At 36.1% G+C, this 16,533-nt stretch overlaps 1 protein-coding gene across 1 annotated transcript; it reads right to left on the minus strand.

Annotated features, from left to right (window-relative positions):
* Positions 1 to 321: 321 nt before the first annotated feature.
* On the minus strand, positions 322 to 6,282 carry LOC115450750 (neural/ectodermal development factor IMP-L2). The gene is made up of 7 exons (XM_030178856.2): positions 6,207 to 6,282; positions 5,065 to 5,219; positions 2,040 to 2,215; positions 1,660 to 1,825; positions 1,007 to 1,209; positions 621 to 759; positions 322 to 498 (listed from the first exon to the last, which is right to left on the minus strand). The coding sequence occupies exons 2-6, from the start codon at positions 5,177 to 5,179 to the stop codon at positions 625 to 627; spliced, it is 795 nt and encodes a 264-aa protein (XP_030034716.1). The 5' UTR covers positions 5,180 to 5,219; positions 6,207 to 6,282; the 3' UTR covers positions 322 to 498; positions 621 to 624.
* Between the last annotated feature and the right edge of the window lie 10,251 nt (positions 6,283 to 16,533).

Genomic DNA, 16,533 nt, shown 5'->3' on the forward strand with positions numbered 1-16,533 from the left:
AGATTTTTCTTACAACTATGATTAATTTTTTTATAAAATGTTCAAACGTTATTTATGGAGGTAAATTCAAACAATGTTAATTTAGACATTAAATAGAATGGAAGTATAGAATATTTTATAATAATAAAAATTGATAAAAATAGATAATAAGCACGCTTTCACGTATTTGTCTTTGGGTTTGAAATTAAAATACTAAAATATCATAATAAACATTTAATAAAAGGAGATCATCAGTATACATAACCTTATACACGTTACACTTACAGCTAAAACTAAAATATTAACTAAAAACAGTCTGCATAACACAAAATTACTTATTTTCTAAATTAAGTACCTAATAATACTATCACACATGGTCTATTTCATTAAAATAAATAAAGAGGTAAATCAATAAATTAACATCTTAAATATGCTTACAAATACATAGGAACATTTAATACAATTGTACAGGACTATCGGCGGGTAACATTCTTGGTCGAAATTCGTAGTGGCCATTTTCTGTGAACAAAATAAAATTTTGATTAAATCACCGGCAGATGGCGTTAAAGTTATAAGTTTCTGCTATTCGTCGCTAGATGGTAATAAAACAAAAAAATATTTCGGTTTATTTTTGTGCTTACCATTTTACTGTAGTGGTTTTGTGGGGTACAAGAAAGTATACACGGACTCCTTTCCGTACATATTTTTCGCCGTGCATGTGTAGGTACCCATGTCGCTCCATCTTAAGTTGGTGATGAGAAGATCGCCAGATGGCAGAACCTGTAGGTCAAGTAATTTGTTAATAGATGGCGTTAAGTGTAACATTACTTAAATTTAAAAAATAGGATATCGTATTCATCTAATTTATATCGGTTTTTTAAATGCGTCGATTAGTAATGTACATATATTTACTTGCCTTAAGGACAACATAATATATAATATTCGAACACATTTATACTACAACTCACACTACTAGATCATTCTACTCTAAAAAATATTAATAAAATAGTGTATATTTTGTTCTCACCCGAATTCTTCCAGAGTCTCCATAGATAACTTCATCATTAGGGTCTTGCCACAAAGCCTGGGATTTGGTGAGGCTGTAAACGCGGCACGGGAGTACGATATCAGTGCCCATGTCTTGGAACACCTCGTTGAAGAAGGACGTGATGATCGGCTTCGCAGGCTTGAACAGAAGCTTCTGGATGTCCAGCAGTTCCTCATCTTCATCTATAAGTAAAGATTTGTCAATAGATAGATAATGATTTATTTCTATAAATTGATTCTATAATTCAGTGAATTAAGGATCTGATAATAAATTTAATTGCAGCTTCTGGTTTGAGGTCTCGAATTCGAATCCCGAATCGGGCAAAGTGTCTTGCACCCTATCATAACATAAGACGGAAAATTCGTGATAAAAAGCAGTTGCTCTGGTTTCACCACTGCTTACCTCATTGAGAGATAGGCATGATGTGGCAATTTGAGTAAAGTCCTATTGCTGTGCTGGCTAGTTGATATTTACAGTAACATTAGAGTAAATATTAAAATTTTAACATAGATTCTCATGAGTAAATTTCAAATTTGGATTTCATTCAAAACCATTTTATACTAAATCATTAAAATCAAACCATTAGATAATAACAATTGGTGGACCATATATGGTAATTTTACCCAACTCACCATTCTCATTGTAAACTGTGGTGGTAGAAGTGGTACGTTTGAGTCCTGCAGTCGCTACGCACGTGTATTCATCGCCATTGGAGGGTGCGGTAAGAATCAGCTTGCTGGTGAGACGCGCCAAGCTTGTCGGGTGAGCCGGCATTATCTCGTTAGTTTCCTCCTCAAACTGGAATTATATTGTTACTCATTAATATCAGATACCTTCGTCTTGCAGTAGCGCATGTATCTCACTAGTATCATGATTGCCCAATATTAAATCCCAAGTTTGAGAACAGACAGACAAGTTAAAAACATGCCAAATCCAATTGCAATATACGTAATACCAATCTCATACCACAGTAGCAGCAAGGCTAATTTTGAAATTAAAAAGCAATACTCACATCGTTTAAAGGTTCTCCGTTCTTCAACCATTCGACGGAGGGCGCCGGCTTGCCCATGACTGGGCATTCGATCTCGAGCGTCATGCCGGGAACGTGTCGGATGGTCTCAGGCAATGGTTCTGATATGTGAACGAATTTCCTCAACAAACGCCGTTTGGGAGCTGGGTTTGGGATCACTGCAATGAAAAAAATCGGTTCAGAGAATAGAACTTGTTAATTAACCATAGGCTTTTTGTGTATGGATACGGCAAAGTAATCTCATTGTGCCTGAGGGTAAGAGGCTATGAGAGATAGACTGTCGATTGACGAGAGTTGATAACTCCTCTTCAGTTGACACAATTATGCTGACCTCTTTGAAAGCGGATATACACAGAAAGGGCTGATCTCGGAACGCGATCTACTTAAGTCAATATGGAGTGTTTTACACCTTGTAAGGTTTTTCGGTATCCGGGCGGATACAAACTATGTTCATCCTACTGGCTGGTCATACTAAGATATACTTTTGGGTTAGTATTAAGAGAATTGCAAGTGTACAGTTGGAAAGGCCTGAACGTGCTCAGAAAAAGTCTAGATGGTTTTTATCATTAGATATGATGTCTAATCAAGTACCCTTCTCAATTATCCCAAGTCATAAGACACATAGAACATAGGCCTGAGAATAGAATGTGCCTCATAGTTGATACCTAGGATATAATATATGTATATTAAAGTGTGAGGTCAAGCTATAGACTATTTGATGAATGAACTTTAAATAATTAGGAAGAACCCTATAATGTACATAAACACTCAACTGATATCAGATATAAGTAACTAACAAAGAAACTAAACAACTAATGGATTAATGTGTAATATCAAAAAAGTTTTAACAAACTTCAGCCTGGGCGTTAAAGACAATAAAAAACCCGAATGTGGGTGACAGAATGCTGTAGAATAAAACTTTGAATCCCGTAAAAATGATTTATTTTACTTTATAATACGCTTGTGGCAGACTGGGGCCATTTGCAATTCAATTTTATAAGCGGGCTCAAACTACATCTGGCTTTTATTCTTTATTTCGTATTATTTGATAGTCTAATTTCTTTTTGTCTGGTTAAGGATGGTGATTAACATTTGCGATTAAAATTTCGTCAACTGTGGACGTTGAAGAAATGAAGTTTTTAAGTCAACAATAATAGATGGCGTGGTTATGCAACTTTAATTATGTATATTAATGAAAAGGCCTTTTTGAACGGGAGAGTGGTTGAGCTCAATTCGGTAACAATTCGAGTTTTTTGGAGAAATCAAGTGGGTTGCCTAGAAACGAACTCGTAGTAATAGGTTTGACATAATCTATCGGATATACATAGCTATCTAGGTGATTGATAGCAATCACTTAGATTACTACAGTTCCAAATATTTTACAAGAGTTCCTATTCTAAGAATAAATCCTACATTTGTTCAAATTATGCATGCAGTCAATACCGCGAAAGTTCTGCAATTCAGAGTACTTATTACGTAATCGTCAAAATACAATATGAAGTCATTGCAGTATGTATCTTAAAATATAAAGGGAAAACCTTTTTTTCCTTCATGTTTCACACGTTAGTGCTTTTGCACTTAAAATAAGGTTCAATATAGCCTAAAAATTACATAAAAATATGCAGATATTTTCAGTAATTTAATGGAAACCTATAAATAATTAGAATTATCTGAAATTTTAACTACAGAAAACTATAGAAACAAAACTGCACCCGTCACCCTAACATATTAGAAATGAAATCTCATAATCTCATAATGGCATCAAAATAGCATAATCATGAGAAGTATACTAGCAGTATGTAGGGCAATATTCAAATAAAAAATACCAACCTCGAGTTTTGGACACTGTCATATAAAATATAAATGTTATCGTGTGACACTTCTAACAATGAGGAAATCATGAAATTCAAAATGTAAACCAGAATAAAAATGTCCACATATTAATGCGGTGACACATCTAAATTTGATCCGGTGTGGCAGTCTTTATTTTCTATATAATGGCTTCAAAATTCTGTTTTTATACAATTACTTCTTTGTCTAATTCTACCTTCGAACATTGAAACATAGTTTTCCACTTTGAAGAAATTAGAATAACTACAAAGCATAAGGCACTTCGAAAGCCTAGTTGGGTGTGGAACAGACTGCCAAGACGAATGTCCACAGGTTCAAATCTCAAGGGCACACACCTCTAACTTTTCTAAAATCATGTGTGTATTCTTTGTGAATTTATCGTTCGCTTTAACGGTGAAGGAAAACATTGTGAGGAAACCTGCACATCTGAGAAGTTCTCTGTAGGAATTTCGAAGGTGTAGACTTCACACCAATCCGCACTAGGCCAGCGTGGTGGACTAAGGCCTAATCCCTCTCAGTAGTAGAGGAGGCCCGTGCTCAGCAGTGGGCAAGTATATAATACAGGGCTGATATTATTATATAAGGCACTTTAATTAACGAATTTTATTACTACTATTTATATGTTGAGTATCGAGCATGCTTCGTTTAATAATTCACATCTCTGTATTTGCTTAGGATAAAACGTAATATCTATATACAAGGCTTGTCTTATTAGAATTCGGCCAAGGTTACAAAAGGCATGACTGCAGTCTCAAGGGTGAAAAAATTCATTCCGAATTCCATACATTTCGGCTTTTTATTCCATGAATTTAGATAGGGTGTTGGATGGGATTTTTACGGGGTAATACATGGTTTCAGCGGGTCACATTTCGAAGCCCGGTTTTCGGGAATATTACTATATAAGACATTTCTCACTGGTCGCAATTTGGGATAGTGTGTTATGCTACAGATGTTAAGTGGTTTTTGTATGGTTAAAATAGGATATTTATCTCAGCTCTATATTATATTGTTCCACTGCTAATCACGTCTTCTACTGAAAGTGTTTAGTCTACGCTAGCTAAATATGGATTAGCAGATTTGACATCTAAATTGTTACGAAAATAAAGAGGTTTCGTAATGACATTTTCACAGTGTTAAAAAAAAGGGTAATACTCACCATTGGGTTGTAAACTGTTGTCGAGTTTGGAATTGTCGATATGCGCGGCATCGAGTCCGCACTGCAGCGACACTAGCGCCGCCACGGCAACGTATAAGTATATTAAACTAATCATGTCTGCTACTTGATAACAGATGGCGACAAGTATTCGAAATCTGAAACAAGCACGTGTTCGATGTTTAAAAAAAATATTAGTGTTTATGACATAAATTTATTATTTTTTTATAATTTTTGTTTGAGGGTTATTAGAAAGGAACTTTTTAAATTGGATTATGTGCAGTTTGAGGTGTTTAGGTTTAATTGCACTTTACAAACGATGGTGATCCATTTGAAAAAAAATATGATAAAATCTTTAGACAAAAAGAATAGAAAAAAACGCAAAAAGCATATTTTATATGATTTTGATTTACTTTATAGATTCAATACACTATGATTAAGTTAAAAAAAAAACAAAAATGATTGAAGGCATGAATTGACAATTTCTCCGAATGCAAAAAGTAGGTTCTGATTCGTAGTTTATGAGTTTAAAGATACACTTAACGAACTAATCCAATGCAACGACATTTTATACTACATAATTCCCCTTTACCAAATTAAAAAAAAATTGTTTGATTACTTTTTAATTGTTCCAAGACTCAAACCTTAACATTCAAACATACTACCACAATGTTATCACTACATTTTTTACATATTTATTCACAGCTGATTAAACCGGTCATTATTAATTTTATCGCTTGATTAATAAATGCGATTAAAACAAATAAAAAAAAATATTTCATAGTGTTAGAACACAATTATATTGGTTAACCCACAGGATGTGACTCATAGAAATAATTTTAAAATTCCAGATATCACAGCATACGTGTGGCACCATTTTTATCAATGAAAAAGTCTTGGCATTGAATTTTGGTTTGCGTAACTAAAAAATATTTTATGTCGTCTAATGAGGCGAATGGCTGATGAAATAGTTCTTACAGCCAAATCATCAGTTTTAACTTTCACTACTCACGTACCACGCCGCTGACAAAACACATAAAAAAAAACCCAATAAATCACGTTAATTTAATTTTTAAAATTTCAAATCTGGAATGCCGAGCGTTCCATTTTCAAATTTTGATTAATTGTTATGTCACTCGACTCACCTTATGACAAGAATTTATTCACGTAAAAATCACTTTCTGAATTGTATGTGATAGTGTTGTTCACTGTGTGATTGTGTTGAGTCGAATGTCGGATACGGCAACTAACTCACCCTTATATACCCTGGAGACGTGTCGGGGCGGCTTGTTAAAAACGGGATAGTACAATAGTTCGTATAGTTTGGGTAGAAACAGTTTATAGATATTGAGAAATCGTTCAGGCTTAATGTTTTCTGAACTATGCAGAGCCTACGTGCCGGGGCCCATGTGTCCCGCTCATTGGAGTTGTGGTCGATTATGCCCAATTATGACATTTATTACGGATTTGTATCTTATTATGTGTTAGTAATTTTCTTTAAAAATAATTTTAATCAATATTCCAGCTAATTACTGTTAATTTTAATTATTAATATTTGACGCAAGGAATTACACTGGGTTCGTAGTTCTTAAATATAGTATTCGGTTAAAATATTTTAAGTATTTGGTACGTGGTTTGAACAAGACGAAGTTTGGTTTCTAGAATATATAAAATTTAAATAAAATTTTATTCATTTAAATTTATGTTGAAGCTGTGGTACTTACATACAAAAGATTTTATTGCTTCATATTTATTAGAAGTATTTTAAACGTTTGTAAAGATGGATGTTTGTCCGAAACTAAGCATTAAACCTAGGTAGTTATAATTGATATCATCACGCCTTATGCCATTTTGGAGGTAGGCAGAGATGTAACATTCGCCAGCTGTTCCATTTTATAAGGCGAGATTATTGCCGTTTACCGATCACAATTCTAGACTTCAGGACTATACTGAGAACAATGTCATATTAATATCCTTCGTACACCTCATACTGCCCCATATTATTGCGTTTCCTCTTATATCCATCCCTTGGTTGTCTGTAAGAGATTGCCTTGTGCGACAAGACCGCCATTTGTACTTTTTTCTATTATCTTGTTCCATGATCTATGTCTCTGGTGAGCAAGAAAGTGTAAATAAATGTCATTTTACCAGTCTAGATTGAACCCCGGACAGCATAATTGTACAGCGTAAAGTATACCACGATTAGTGTTACCATACATAAGCTTTTTAAGATTGACAAAGATGTGCGGCATTGGTCTAAGTCAAGCGTATTTGAAATCTAGTGTTTTCAAAAATATCAGTCATGAATAAAATACATTTGATTTATAAATAATTGTCAATGTCATTCTTATTTACTATAATTTGCTCGCGGTTTCGCCCGTGTATAAGAGTTTTCCGGTATAAAAGTTCCGCTAATATTTTCCCGGGATAAAAAGTTATAACCTTCCCAGGGTTTTAAACTATCTCCATACCAAATTTCATAAAAATCCGTTCAGTACATTTTGAGAAAATCGATAACATACACACAGACAGAAATGGAGACTTTGTTTTATTATATGTATAGAATTTTACTTATTACCTACATATTTCTACCTTCCACAAGCATTTGAAGCATCTTAGACAGATATCAGTCCATTACTGGTAACTCTAACGAGGTGGTCTAAGCTTATGTGGTAGGATATATTTTATATCCGTCCGGATAGCGACCACTGTATACAAGGTGTTAAAACCCATAGTGGCCCACGTGTGTCGCGTTCCGGGATCAGTCTGTGTATAACCGGTTCAAACAGGCATTGTGTCGACTGTCGACGGGTAATCTATCGTCAGTCGACATTCTATCGGACCACACTCTACCATCAGGTGCTGTAGGGTCACTTTCCTGTGCACCTACAAAACATCATGATTTCAATAAAAATCATATGACTCATGAATATTTGTAAAATCTCGTAATGTTATATTTTGGACTTTGGCCGTAGTTTTTATAGATAAAGATATTTGTATAAGATAATAAATTGTAAGATTTCGTGGACACGTGTCTATTATATCGCTAAGCAATGCGTGGTTCCAGTTCATTCCAATGGAATTACTAATAATTTTACATTTGACGATTTATTGAATTACTATTTGTTCGCGAATTCGCGCGCGTGGGGAGTTTTCCGGGATAAAAGTCCCGCTATATACTTTCCCGGGATAGAAAGTATCCTATAACCTTCCCAGGGTCTTTAACTATCTCTATAGCGAATTTCATAAAAATCCGTTCAGTAGATTTTGAGAAAATCGATAACATACTGACAGACAAAAAAGGGGACTTTGTTTTATAATATGTATAGATAATAATTTATTTTTGTAAATAAAAAATACTTTTTAAGATTAAATTTATTGATTGATTTATTTACATATTTAAAATATGATTTTCCTGTTACAATATATAGTAAAGGGGCTTTTCCATCTACGTGGGCAATTCCGTCTTTTTGCAATTACGGACGTTCTAATCGAAGGATAACTTCTATAGCCGTAAAGGTAAATAGGGGATATTTTACTCTTTTGCCTACAAAACTATCAAATCCACCCTTTAATAAGAACGCCTTTAATTCTAAAAGACAGATATACCCTATAGACGGAATAGCCCCCCTGACATAATTAATTTATTCAGCCATACACACTTGGTTACTTTCTTTAAACAAAAACAACTATATTAAAATAATAATTTTCAAACAAATGTATTCAATTTCTTTAACCGTATTAAGGTTATAATAATATCAGCCCTGTATTATATACTTGCCCACTGCTGAGCACGGGTCTCCTCTACTACTGAGAGGGATTAGGCCTTAGTCCATCACGCTGGCCTAGTGCGGATTGGTAGACTTCACACACCTTCGAAATTCCTATAGAGAACTTCTCGGATGTGCAGGTTTCCTCACGATGTTTTCCTTCACCGTTAAAGCGCACGATAAATTCACAAAGAATACACACATGATTTTTTAGAAAAGTCAGAGGTGTGTGCCCTTGGGATTTGAACCTGCGGACATTCATCTCGGCAGTCCGTTCCACACCCAACTAGGCTATCGCCGCTCTCAAGGTTATATCTAAAAAAACGTTTTTTAAATTCTGCTAGATTTCGATGAGTAGATATTATTTATAGTTTTGACACCACTTTCATTTCTTTTCTTCTTTTTTTATTATAAATTATTCGCTCTTACCTCAGAATTATACTTAGTTTATATTCTGTGAAGAAAGTAGTAGGTTTTATGTTTATTAAATTGTATTAAAACTATTTAGTTTTCCTTAATAATATAAAAAAAATCAAGAAATGAGCTTGTTGTTTTATTATTTTTTAATTTCCTATCTCTAAGAAATCAATATTTTATAAGTTGCCGCCATATTGCGTCACACGTCGCAATACTAGCAGCGTTTGTGCCGTGTCTAATGGTACCATGATAAAGAGAGCGAAGTTTACTAGGAATTCCATTATTCAAATGTAAAAAAAATACCCACCACGCTGGTTTTCAAATTTTCGAACAGTCAATAAACGTATTTAAATAAATTATAAAGACTTCAAATTACTTATAATTTAATAAAAACTTTTGTGTATCCATGGAATACCCAATGAGGTTTTGTAAAGAAAGAACGCTTAAACCTCAAATATTTACTTTTAATTTATTATAAACTTCTGTGTATCTATAGTAAACCCATTGAAGTTTAGTGAAGAAAAAAAGCTCGTCAGTTACGGGGCCTATACCGTCTACGGGGGCATGTCCGTCTATTTGCCATTGCGGCCGTTCTAAAAACAGACAAAAATCCTTTATTTACCTATACGGCTATTAAAGCTGTCCTTCAATAAGCACTAGCAATTGCAATAAGACGGATTTAGGCGGAGACGGAATAGGGCCCCTGACTACACAAAATGGGAGATGACTAGCTTTTGCTCGCAACTTCGCCCGTGTAAAGAAGTTTTCCTAGATACATTTTTTCGACTTCCTAGATATGTGTCGTTATATTATGACCAAATTACACAAAATCATTATAAATTAGCCAGTGTGTTATTCTGATGTATAACCAATATTACTGTAAAGTTTCATCCAAATCCGTTCAGTAGTTTTTTCGTGAATGAGGAACAAACATACATACATCCATCCTCACAAACGTTTGCATTTATAATATTTTAGATTTATTCAGGGGAGACGTTTTTTATAAACGGTGAAACAGGGAGACTGAATCACCTCTTCCCTGACGGTATCAGGGCGGGTGGTCAATAAACCCGAGCAAAAAAGCTCGAGTCAGAGAAAACATTGATAGTTGAGTAGGATTTAAAGTTTGATTTTTTTGGCAACTTTTGTAGTAGATTGTACCACTAGAACCTAGATCCTAATGCATGTAATTTGCATCTCCAGAGTTACCAAAAAATAAACCGTAAACAGTACTTATTTTAAAGAAAAAAATCTTTTGTAAGATAATCATTTTACCTCATTCGAAGATATCTAGAATTACTTACACACATCACGCCTTTATCCCGATAACGATAGGCAGAGATGCAACCAGGGCACCCATGTTTCGCCACATGAAGTAATAGGGTCGGGTACAAATTTTAGATTCCGACAGAAATTGGTCCGGTAGGCCTATTATATGTGAGAGTCCGTGTGGGTAGGCACTACCGCAATGTCTAGTTCTGCCGCCAAGCAGTGTGTAGTGACTGTTGTGTTCCGGTTTGGAGGATAAAGTAGCCAGTGTAACTACTGGACATAACATCTCATGTCTCTGGATGGTGAGCGCAATGGAATACCAAACAATACTTTGTAATTCAAAATGTTGGATGGTGTCTCTATTATTTATGGGCGGTGATATCGTTTACCATCAGGCGAACGGCAAGCTCGTCTCGTCATTCAAAGCAATAAAAAAAAATTTAAAAGAGCAATCAGTTTTAATTCTTACACAAGTCTATTCTGGGAAAAATAGTCATCACGTCACATTGCGTCACAACGCCGGCGCCTGCGACGATTCTGCGTATTTTTGACAATCTATCATTCACGGAAGTTCATTCATTAACCGACTTAGAATAGGCGGTTATCGACCATGTGTCTTATATAATTAAAGCCAATGTATTCTATATGTGCACGATATAGTGGCCCTACTGTACCTGGTGGTCCAGTCGAATGTCAACTGAAGAGAGATGATTACTCCTCGGCAGTCGTCACAATTTTGCCGGCCTTTTGCGGATATACACAGGCTGATCCCAGACCGCGACATACTTACGTGTATTTGCGACAGCATGGCTGATTTTAACACTTTAAAAAATTTTTACTTCTAGAATATATCTTATTATAGTCCCTTTCGCGTTTACATTAGTGTCTCAAAAAATTTCATTCGATGTATTATTTGTTATCCTCCTTGATGTAAAAATGACCTTTTTTACTATATCAATAAGGTCACTAATATTCGTCATAGTATTTGGAGTGACGTCACGCGCCCTTGTAATTGTGAATGGATGAATATAATGAATGTAATCAGGGAGGGATTGAGACGTGAAGAATATAATTTGAAAATAACTAGTTAAATATTTAAATTTAATTAAATAGTAATATTAGCCTTGTATTATATACTGTCCCACTGTTGGGCGACGAACCTCTTCTACTACTGAGAGGGTTTAGGCCTTAGTCCACCACGCTGGTCTAGTGCGGATTGGTAGACTTCACACATCCTCGAAAATTCCTATAAAGAATTTCTAATGTATGCAGGTTTCCTCACGATGTTTTCCTTCACCGTTAAATTTAATTAATCCGAAAATAAAATCGCTGGCGCCGTAGTGTGATATAGCCTTTTGTAACAGGAAAGGATTTTCATCTGGCCGAAGCCGCAAGCAACACCAGTATCAACCCTCCGAGGCAATTCTCGTGCACTCGAACTTTACACGAATTGCACGCCCATGCACATTTGTCGCGGCCCTAACACACAGTCCAGTGTGTTTACCTCATGGTTGCCAATTCACTTTGAGGCTTATAAGGGCTCGCGAACATTTCCTGGGCTTTTCCCCTCCCAACTTTTCTCCTGGGCCCTACAGTCGCTAAGCCGGGAGATTCTAGTGTCTCATTCGCAGGAATCCCCCGGTGTTGACTACGGGGTCCGATACCCAGAAAAAAATCATCAATATTATAAACGTAATTATTTTGTGTGTGCTGCCCAAAAATAATATTTTAACAATAGATGTAGTTTGAAACATATTTAGGTCAGTTTTTAATGTCACATAAATGTCATCAATCAAATGAATTATAACCTAACCGAATAAACAAGTGAGACAAATTGTCGTTTTTATATATACAACTGTAATTTTTAATTCGTCTGTGTATTTTATCATATGATTAAATTTTATCTGATGTCGAAAAATTACTCCTTAACCTATTTTAAATAAATTTTTCAAAAGCCCATTAATCCGTTCCGAATCTATATACGGGGGGTTAACGCCCCCCGACGCCTGGATTTGGCCCTGTTGTTCGGTAGGGCACGAGTTCTCTATCACGTATCCGCGGTGAGAAGATAGCTCAATGACTTGTGACCGTTTACAATGTTTGTTTAGAGTTCCGTTGGATGATTATGAAGCCATTATGTAGAAAGAATGCTTAATAACTTTGTAAATCTGACTTTATTAAGTCTGTTCTTGGTCATTGCTACACATCACACCGTTATCCCTAAGGGGGAGGTAGAGGTGCAACCAAGGCACCCACTTTTCACCTGTGTGGTTCCTCTACGTCCCGAGTCTGGTGTTAGTGCCCGATATGGCGAGGCTCGCTCTTATCGTACATGGTGACAAATGGGTGCTTTGCTCGCACTTCTGTCTACCTCTCCGGGTGTCATCATCATCATCAGCCACATAAAGTCTACTGCTGAACATAGGCCTCTCTCATAGATTTCCAGAGGGATCTGTATACACTGTTGCCTTTGTGGGTGTAAGGCGTGTAATTTTTTTAATAATTAATGTTTGATCTTAGTAGTAGTAGAATCACTTCGGATATATGCGTCGAATCATTGACCGTGATACTAATAAACTCAATTGGCTCGAATCGAGGAAGTGACGTCACAGACACGTCAATGCTCCGTCTATTCAAATAGAAGACACGTCATGATTAATGCGCAGGAGTTGGCGAGATTACATCAGAACGATAGACGTTGTGTCCGAGGTATGAGTATAGAAAAACAATTACTGGGCATAAGATTTAACATCTCGTGCACGTCGTATAAATTCTAAAACAGAACAAATCAATTGATATCTGGCGAAAGATTTACAAGTTATAAGCCATTGAAATTACGCATACATGCGCACGCGCACATACTACAGGAATTATCGAATTAATGTACAGAACCCAAAGCTTTATAAAGCCGTTTTTATCGCATGACGTAACAGATTAGCTGTCGGTGGGCGTGGCGCGATACGGCGGGAATTTAAACGCGTCGCACGTAACATTCTTTGTAATTCATCTTACTAGGAATTCATAATTATCTTTAACGTCTCTTCGAAATGATTAGCGGTTACTGCTTACCTCTCATTGCGTTGGCGTAGTTGTATACGTCACGTCTAAGGTCTAGGGTCAGAATTCCGGGTCGCGTTGTGATAGTGGGTTTTTTGTTCAGTATTGGCTCGGAGTGTAGAATTATTTAGACGTTTCGAAGATTGCAGCCTTCTTGATAATAATAATAAAGCAAAAAGAGATCGGATGCAGAAAGCAGTATTGCTGGATACAGCGCATTGTGAGAATATTCCTCACTTTGAATCCCTAACCGCCGGTGGCCGGGGTCTTGCTTGAGCTTCGCCATTGGGGATGATTCTTTTTTTTTTATATTTTATATGCAAGTTACTTATAAAACTGGGGATATTAAGTATTTTCTTAATATTAAAATAAAAAGCACAATATTTATACATTTTAAAAAGGAGAAAAAGCCAGCTCTGGCTGGTGAGGTTTTTCAATTATCGTCAAGGACACATCGCGGTACTCACCGATGTGGACTATAGAAGCCCTAACCTAGCTAACTTACCAGCCTTTCACTGGCTATTTAAATATACTTTTGATCTCAGTTACCATCAGACGGACTACTTCCAAGTATTCCCATTGAGCATAATACATATTTTTTTATTTTTATATGCATTATTTTAAGATATGTATAAAAATGTTAAAAAAAATTAAATAAAGAGATATCTATCTATACATATTATAAAACAAATTTCCCGAAAGCAGTCTGTCTGTATGTTATCGATTTTCTCAAAATCTACTAAACGGATTTTTATGAAATTTGGTATGGAGACAGTTTAAAACCCTGTGAAGGTTATATGATACTTTTTATCCTAGGAAAATACATATCCTAGGAAAATAAAACTCCTTCACGCGGAGGAAGCTGCGAACAAAAGCTGTTAAATAAAAATTAAGAATAATATAATAATATCAGCTCTGCTTACTGTCCCACTGCTGGGAACGAGCCTCCTCCACTCTTAAGAGGAATCATTGACACTAATTCATCATAATTACACTTAATTAGAATTTAATGTTCTCGTACGTGTTACTGGCCACGTATCACCTTATTTTGAGGTCAGTTTGGTATTAGATTGCAATTGACAAGGTGAAGTAAAAGTGTATGAGGTAATATGCTGAGAGAATTTGTAAGCAATATTCATCATTTTTGAGGTTATTGCGCTGTTCTAATGTCCAAGACATGCGGGAAGGGTATTGCAATCTTTAATATGTTGTAATAAATTTACGTGGTACTATCATTTGCTGGTATGCTGGTGGTAGGATATTTTGTATCCGCCCGAATAGCGACCGCCGTACACAAGGTTTTATAACCCGCCATAGTGGCCCACGTAAGTGTGCTGCGTTCCGGGATCAGTCTGTGTATCTCCGGTTTCAACAGGTCGGCATAATTGTATCGATTGTCGACGGGTAATCATCTCTCGTCAGTCGACATTCTATTGGACCCTACTCGGCTTACCATTAGGTGAAGTGCAGTACAAAATAATAATTGTGAAGTAAACATTGTGAAGTAACAGAAATAAAAGAAAATGCAAAACAAACAAATCACGTGTTTATCCCTGAAAGGGTAGACAGAGGCGTAACCAAGGCGTTCACTTTTGCATATTCCTATCCCACGAGGTAATGGTCTATAGCCATATCAGATACAAACTCCAGACCCAAAAAACCCAAATATCTCTGCCCAATCCAGGATTCGAAACCAGAACTTTACGTCATTGGTGATATCAAGCACGTAACACAACCACGCCTTCGAGGCAGTCATAATTTGGGGGGAAAACTTATTTTAAATAATTCAGGGGATGTGTAAATAGGTCTTCTTTTGTTATTGAGTCATCATCAGCGATAGCATGTCCAGTGAACAAAGACCTCCCTCCCTAAAGACTTCCAGACCTAGAAAGAAAAGAAAGATTTTATTATTGCACACAAACAGTATAACGTGCACAGTAACAAAAAGAGAATAAAACATAAAATTAGAAAAATAAATTATACCTAATGTGCCGAAGCGGCGATAGCCTAGTTGGATGTGGAACGGTCTACCAAGACGAATGCCCGCAGGTTCAAATCCCAAGGGCACACACCTCTGACTTTTCTAAAAAATCATGTGTGTATTCTTTGTGAATTTATCGTTCGCTTTAACGGTGAAGGAAAACATCGTGAGGAAACCTGCACATCTGAGAAGTTCTCTATAGGAATTTCGAATGTGTGTGAAGTCTACTAATCCGCACTAGGCCAGCGTGGAGGACTAAGGCCTAATCCCTCTCAGTAGTAGAGGAGGCCCGTGCTCAGCAGTGGGCAAGTATATAATACACGGCCGATATTATTATTATATTACCTATCGTGCCAATAATGGGAATCCCCACTCAGCTTCTTGCTTTAGTATCAGTCTGATACCGCAGCGCTGATTTTCAATGAGGCACCCTGGGTGACGTACGGACACCAGGGGTGTACATTTACACTTCATATACAATAAAATGTTGTACATAGGCCTTTGGGGATAAAGGTATACCTATATGTCTAGAACAATTAATCACATAAAAAAATTGTTTATTTATTTATTTATTTGTACTTCATATACAATAAAATTAAGGCGGACGTAATGCCGTAGCCATTCTCTCTCAGTCCACCTTAGGATGGAGTAGAGATGAACAAGTTTGGTCCATCAAAGAAGTCTGTTGCGGTGAGCAAATACTGGCGTGCTAAGCGCAAAAGCGGTATGTCAGGGAAATCTTAATTCGAGATAATCGAAGTTTGTAAATATTGTGTTAAACGCTCTTTTTACAGTAAACATTATATTAGCAAAATAATTACAGAATACAATTTTAGACATTTTTTGACAACGTCCAACCTGAGAGAATAATAGAATAGTCGCCGTGTGACATATCTTCTCTTCTGCCAGCCGAGTAGCCGAATAATTCCGGAAACGCCCGATGTCATCAGCTAGATAGCGGCGCGTAACAATAGT

The sequence above is a fragment of the Manduca sexta genome, unplaced genomic scaffold (genome assembly GCF_014839805.1).
Source record: "Manduca sexta isolate Smith_Timp_Sample1 unplaced genomic scaffold, JHU_Msex_v1.0 HiC_scaffold_236, whole genome shotgun sequence".
Classification (NCBI taxonomy): domain Eukaryota; kingdom Metazoa; phylum Arthropoda; class Insecta; order Lepidoptera; family Sphingidae; genus Manduca; species Manduca sexta.

Excerpts from the sequence above, each read along its gene's own strand:
- LOC115450750 (XM_030178856.2), bottom strand. The coding sequence starts at position 5,179 with ATGATTAGTTTAATATACTTATACGTTGCCGTGGCGGCGCTAGTGTCG. Across the intron at positions 2,216-5,064 it reads CAACAGTTTACAACCCAATG|TGATCCCAAACCCAGCTCCC; the intron begins GTGAGTATTACC and ends TTTTCATTGCAG. Across the intron at positions 760-1,006 it reads GAGACTCTGGAAGAATTCGG|GTTCTGCCATCTGGCGATCT; the intron begins GTGAGAACAAAA and ends CTTGACCTACAG.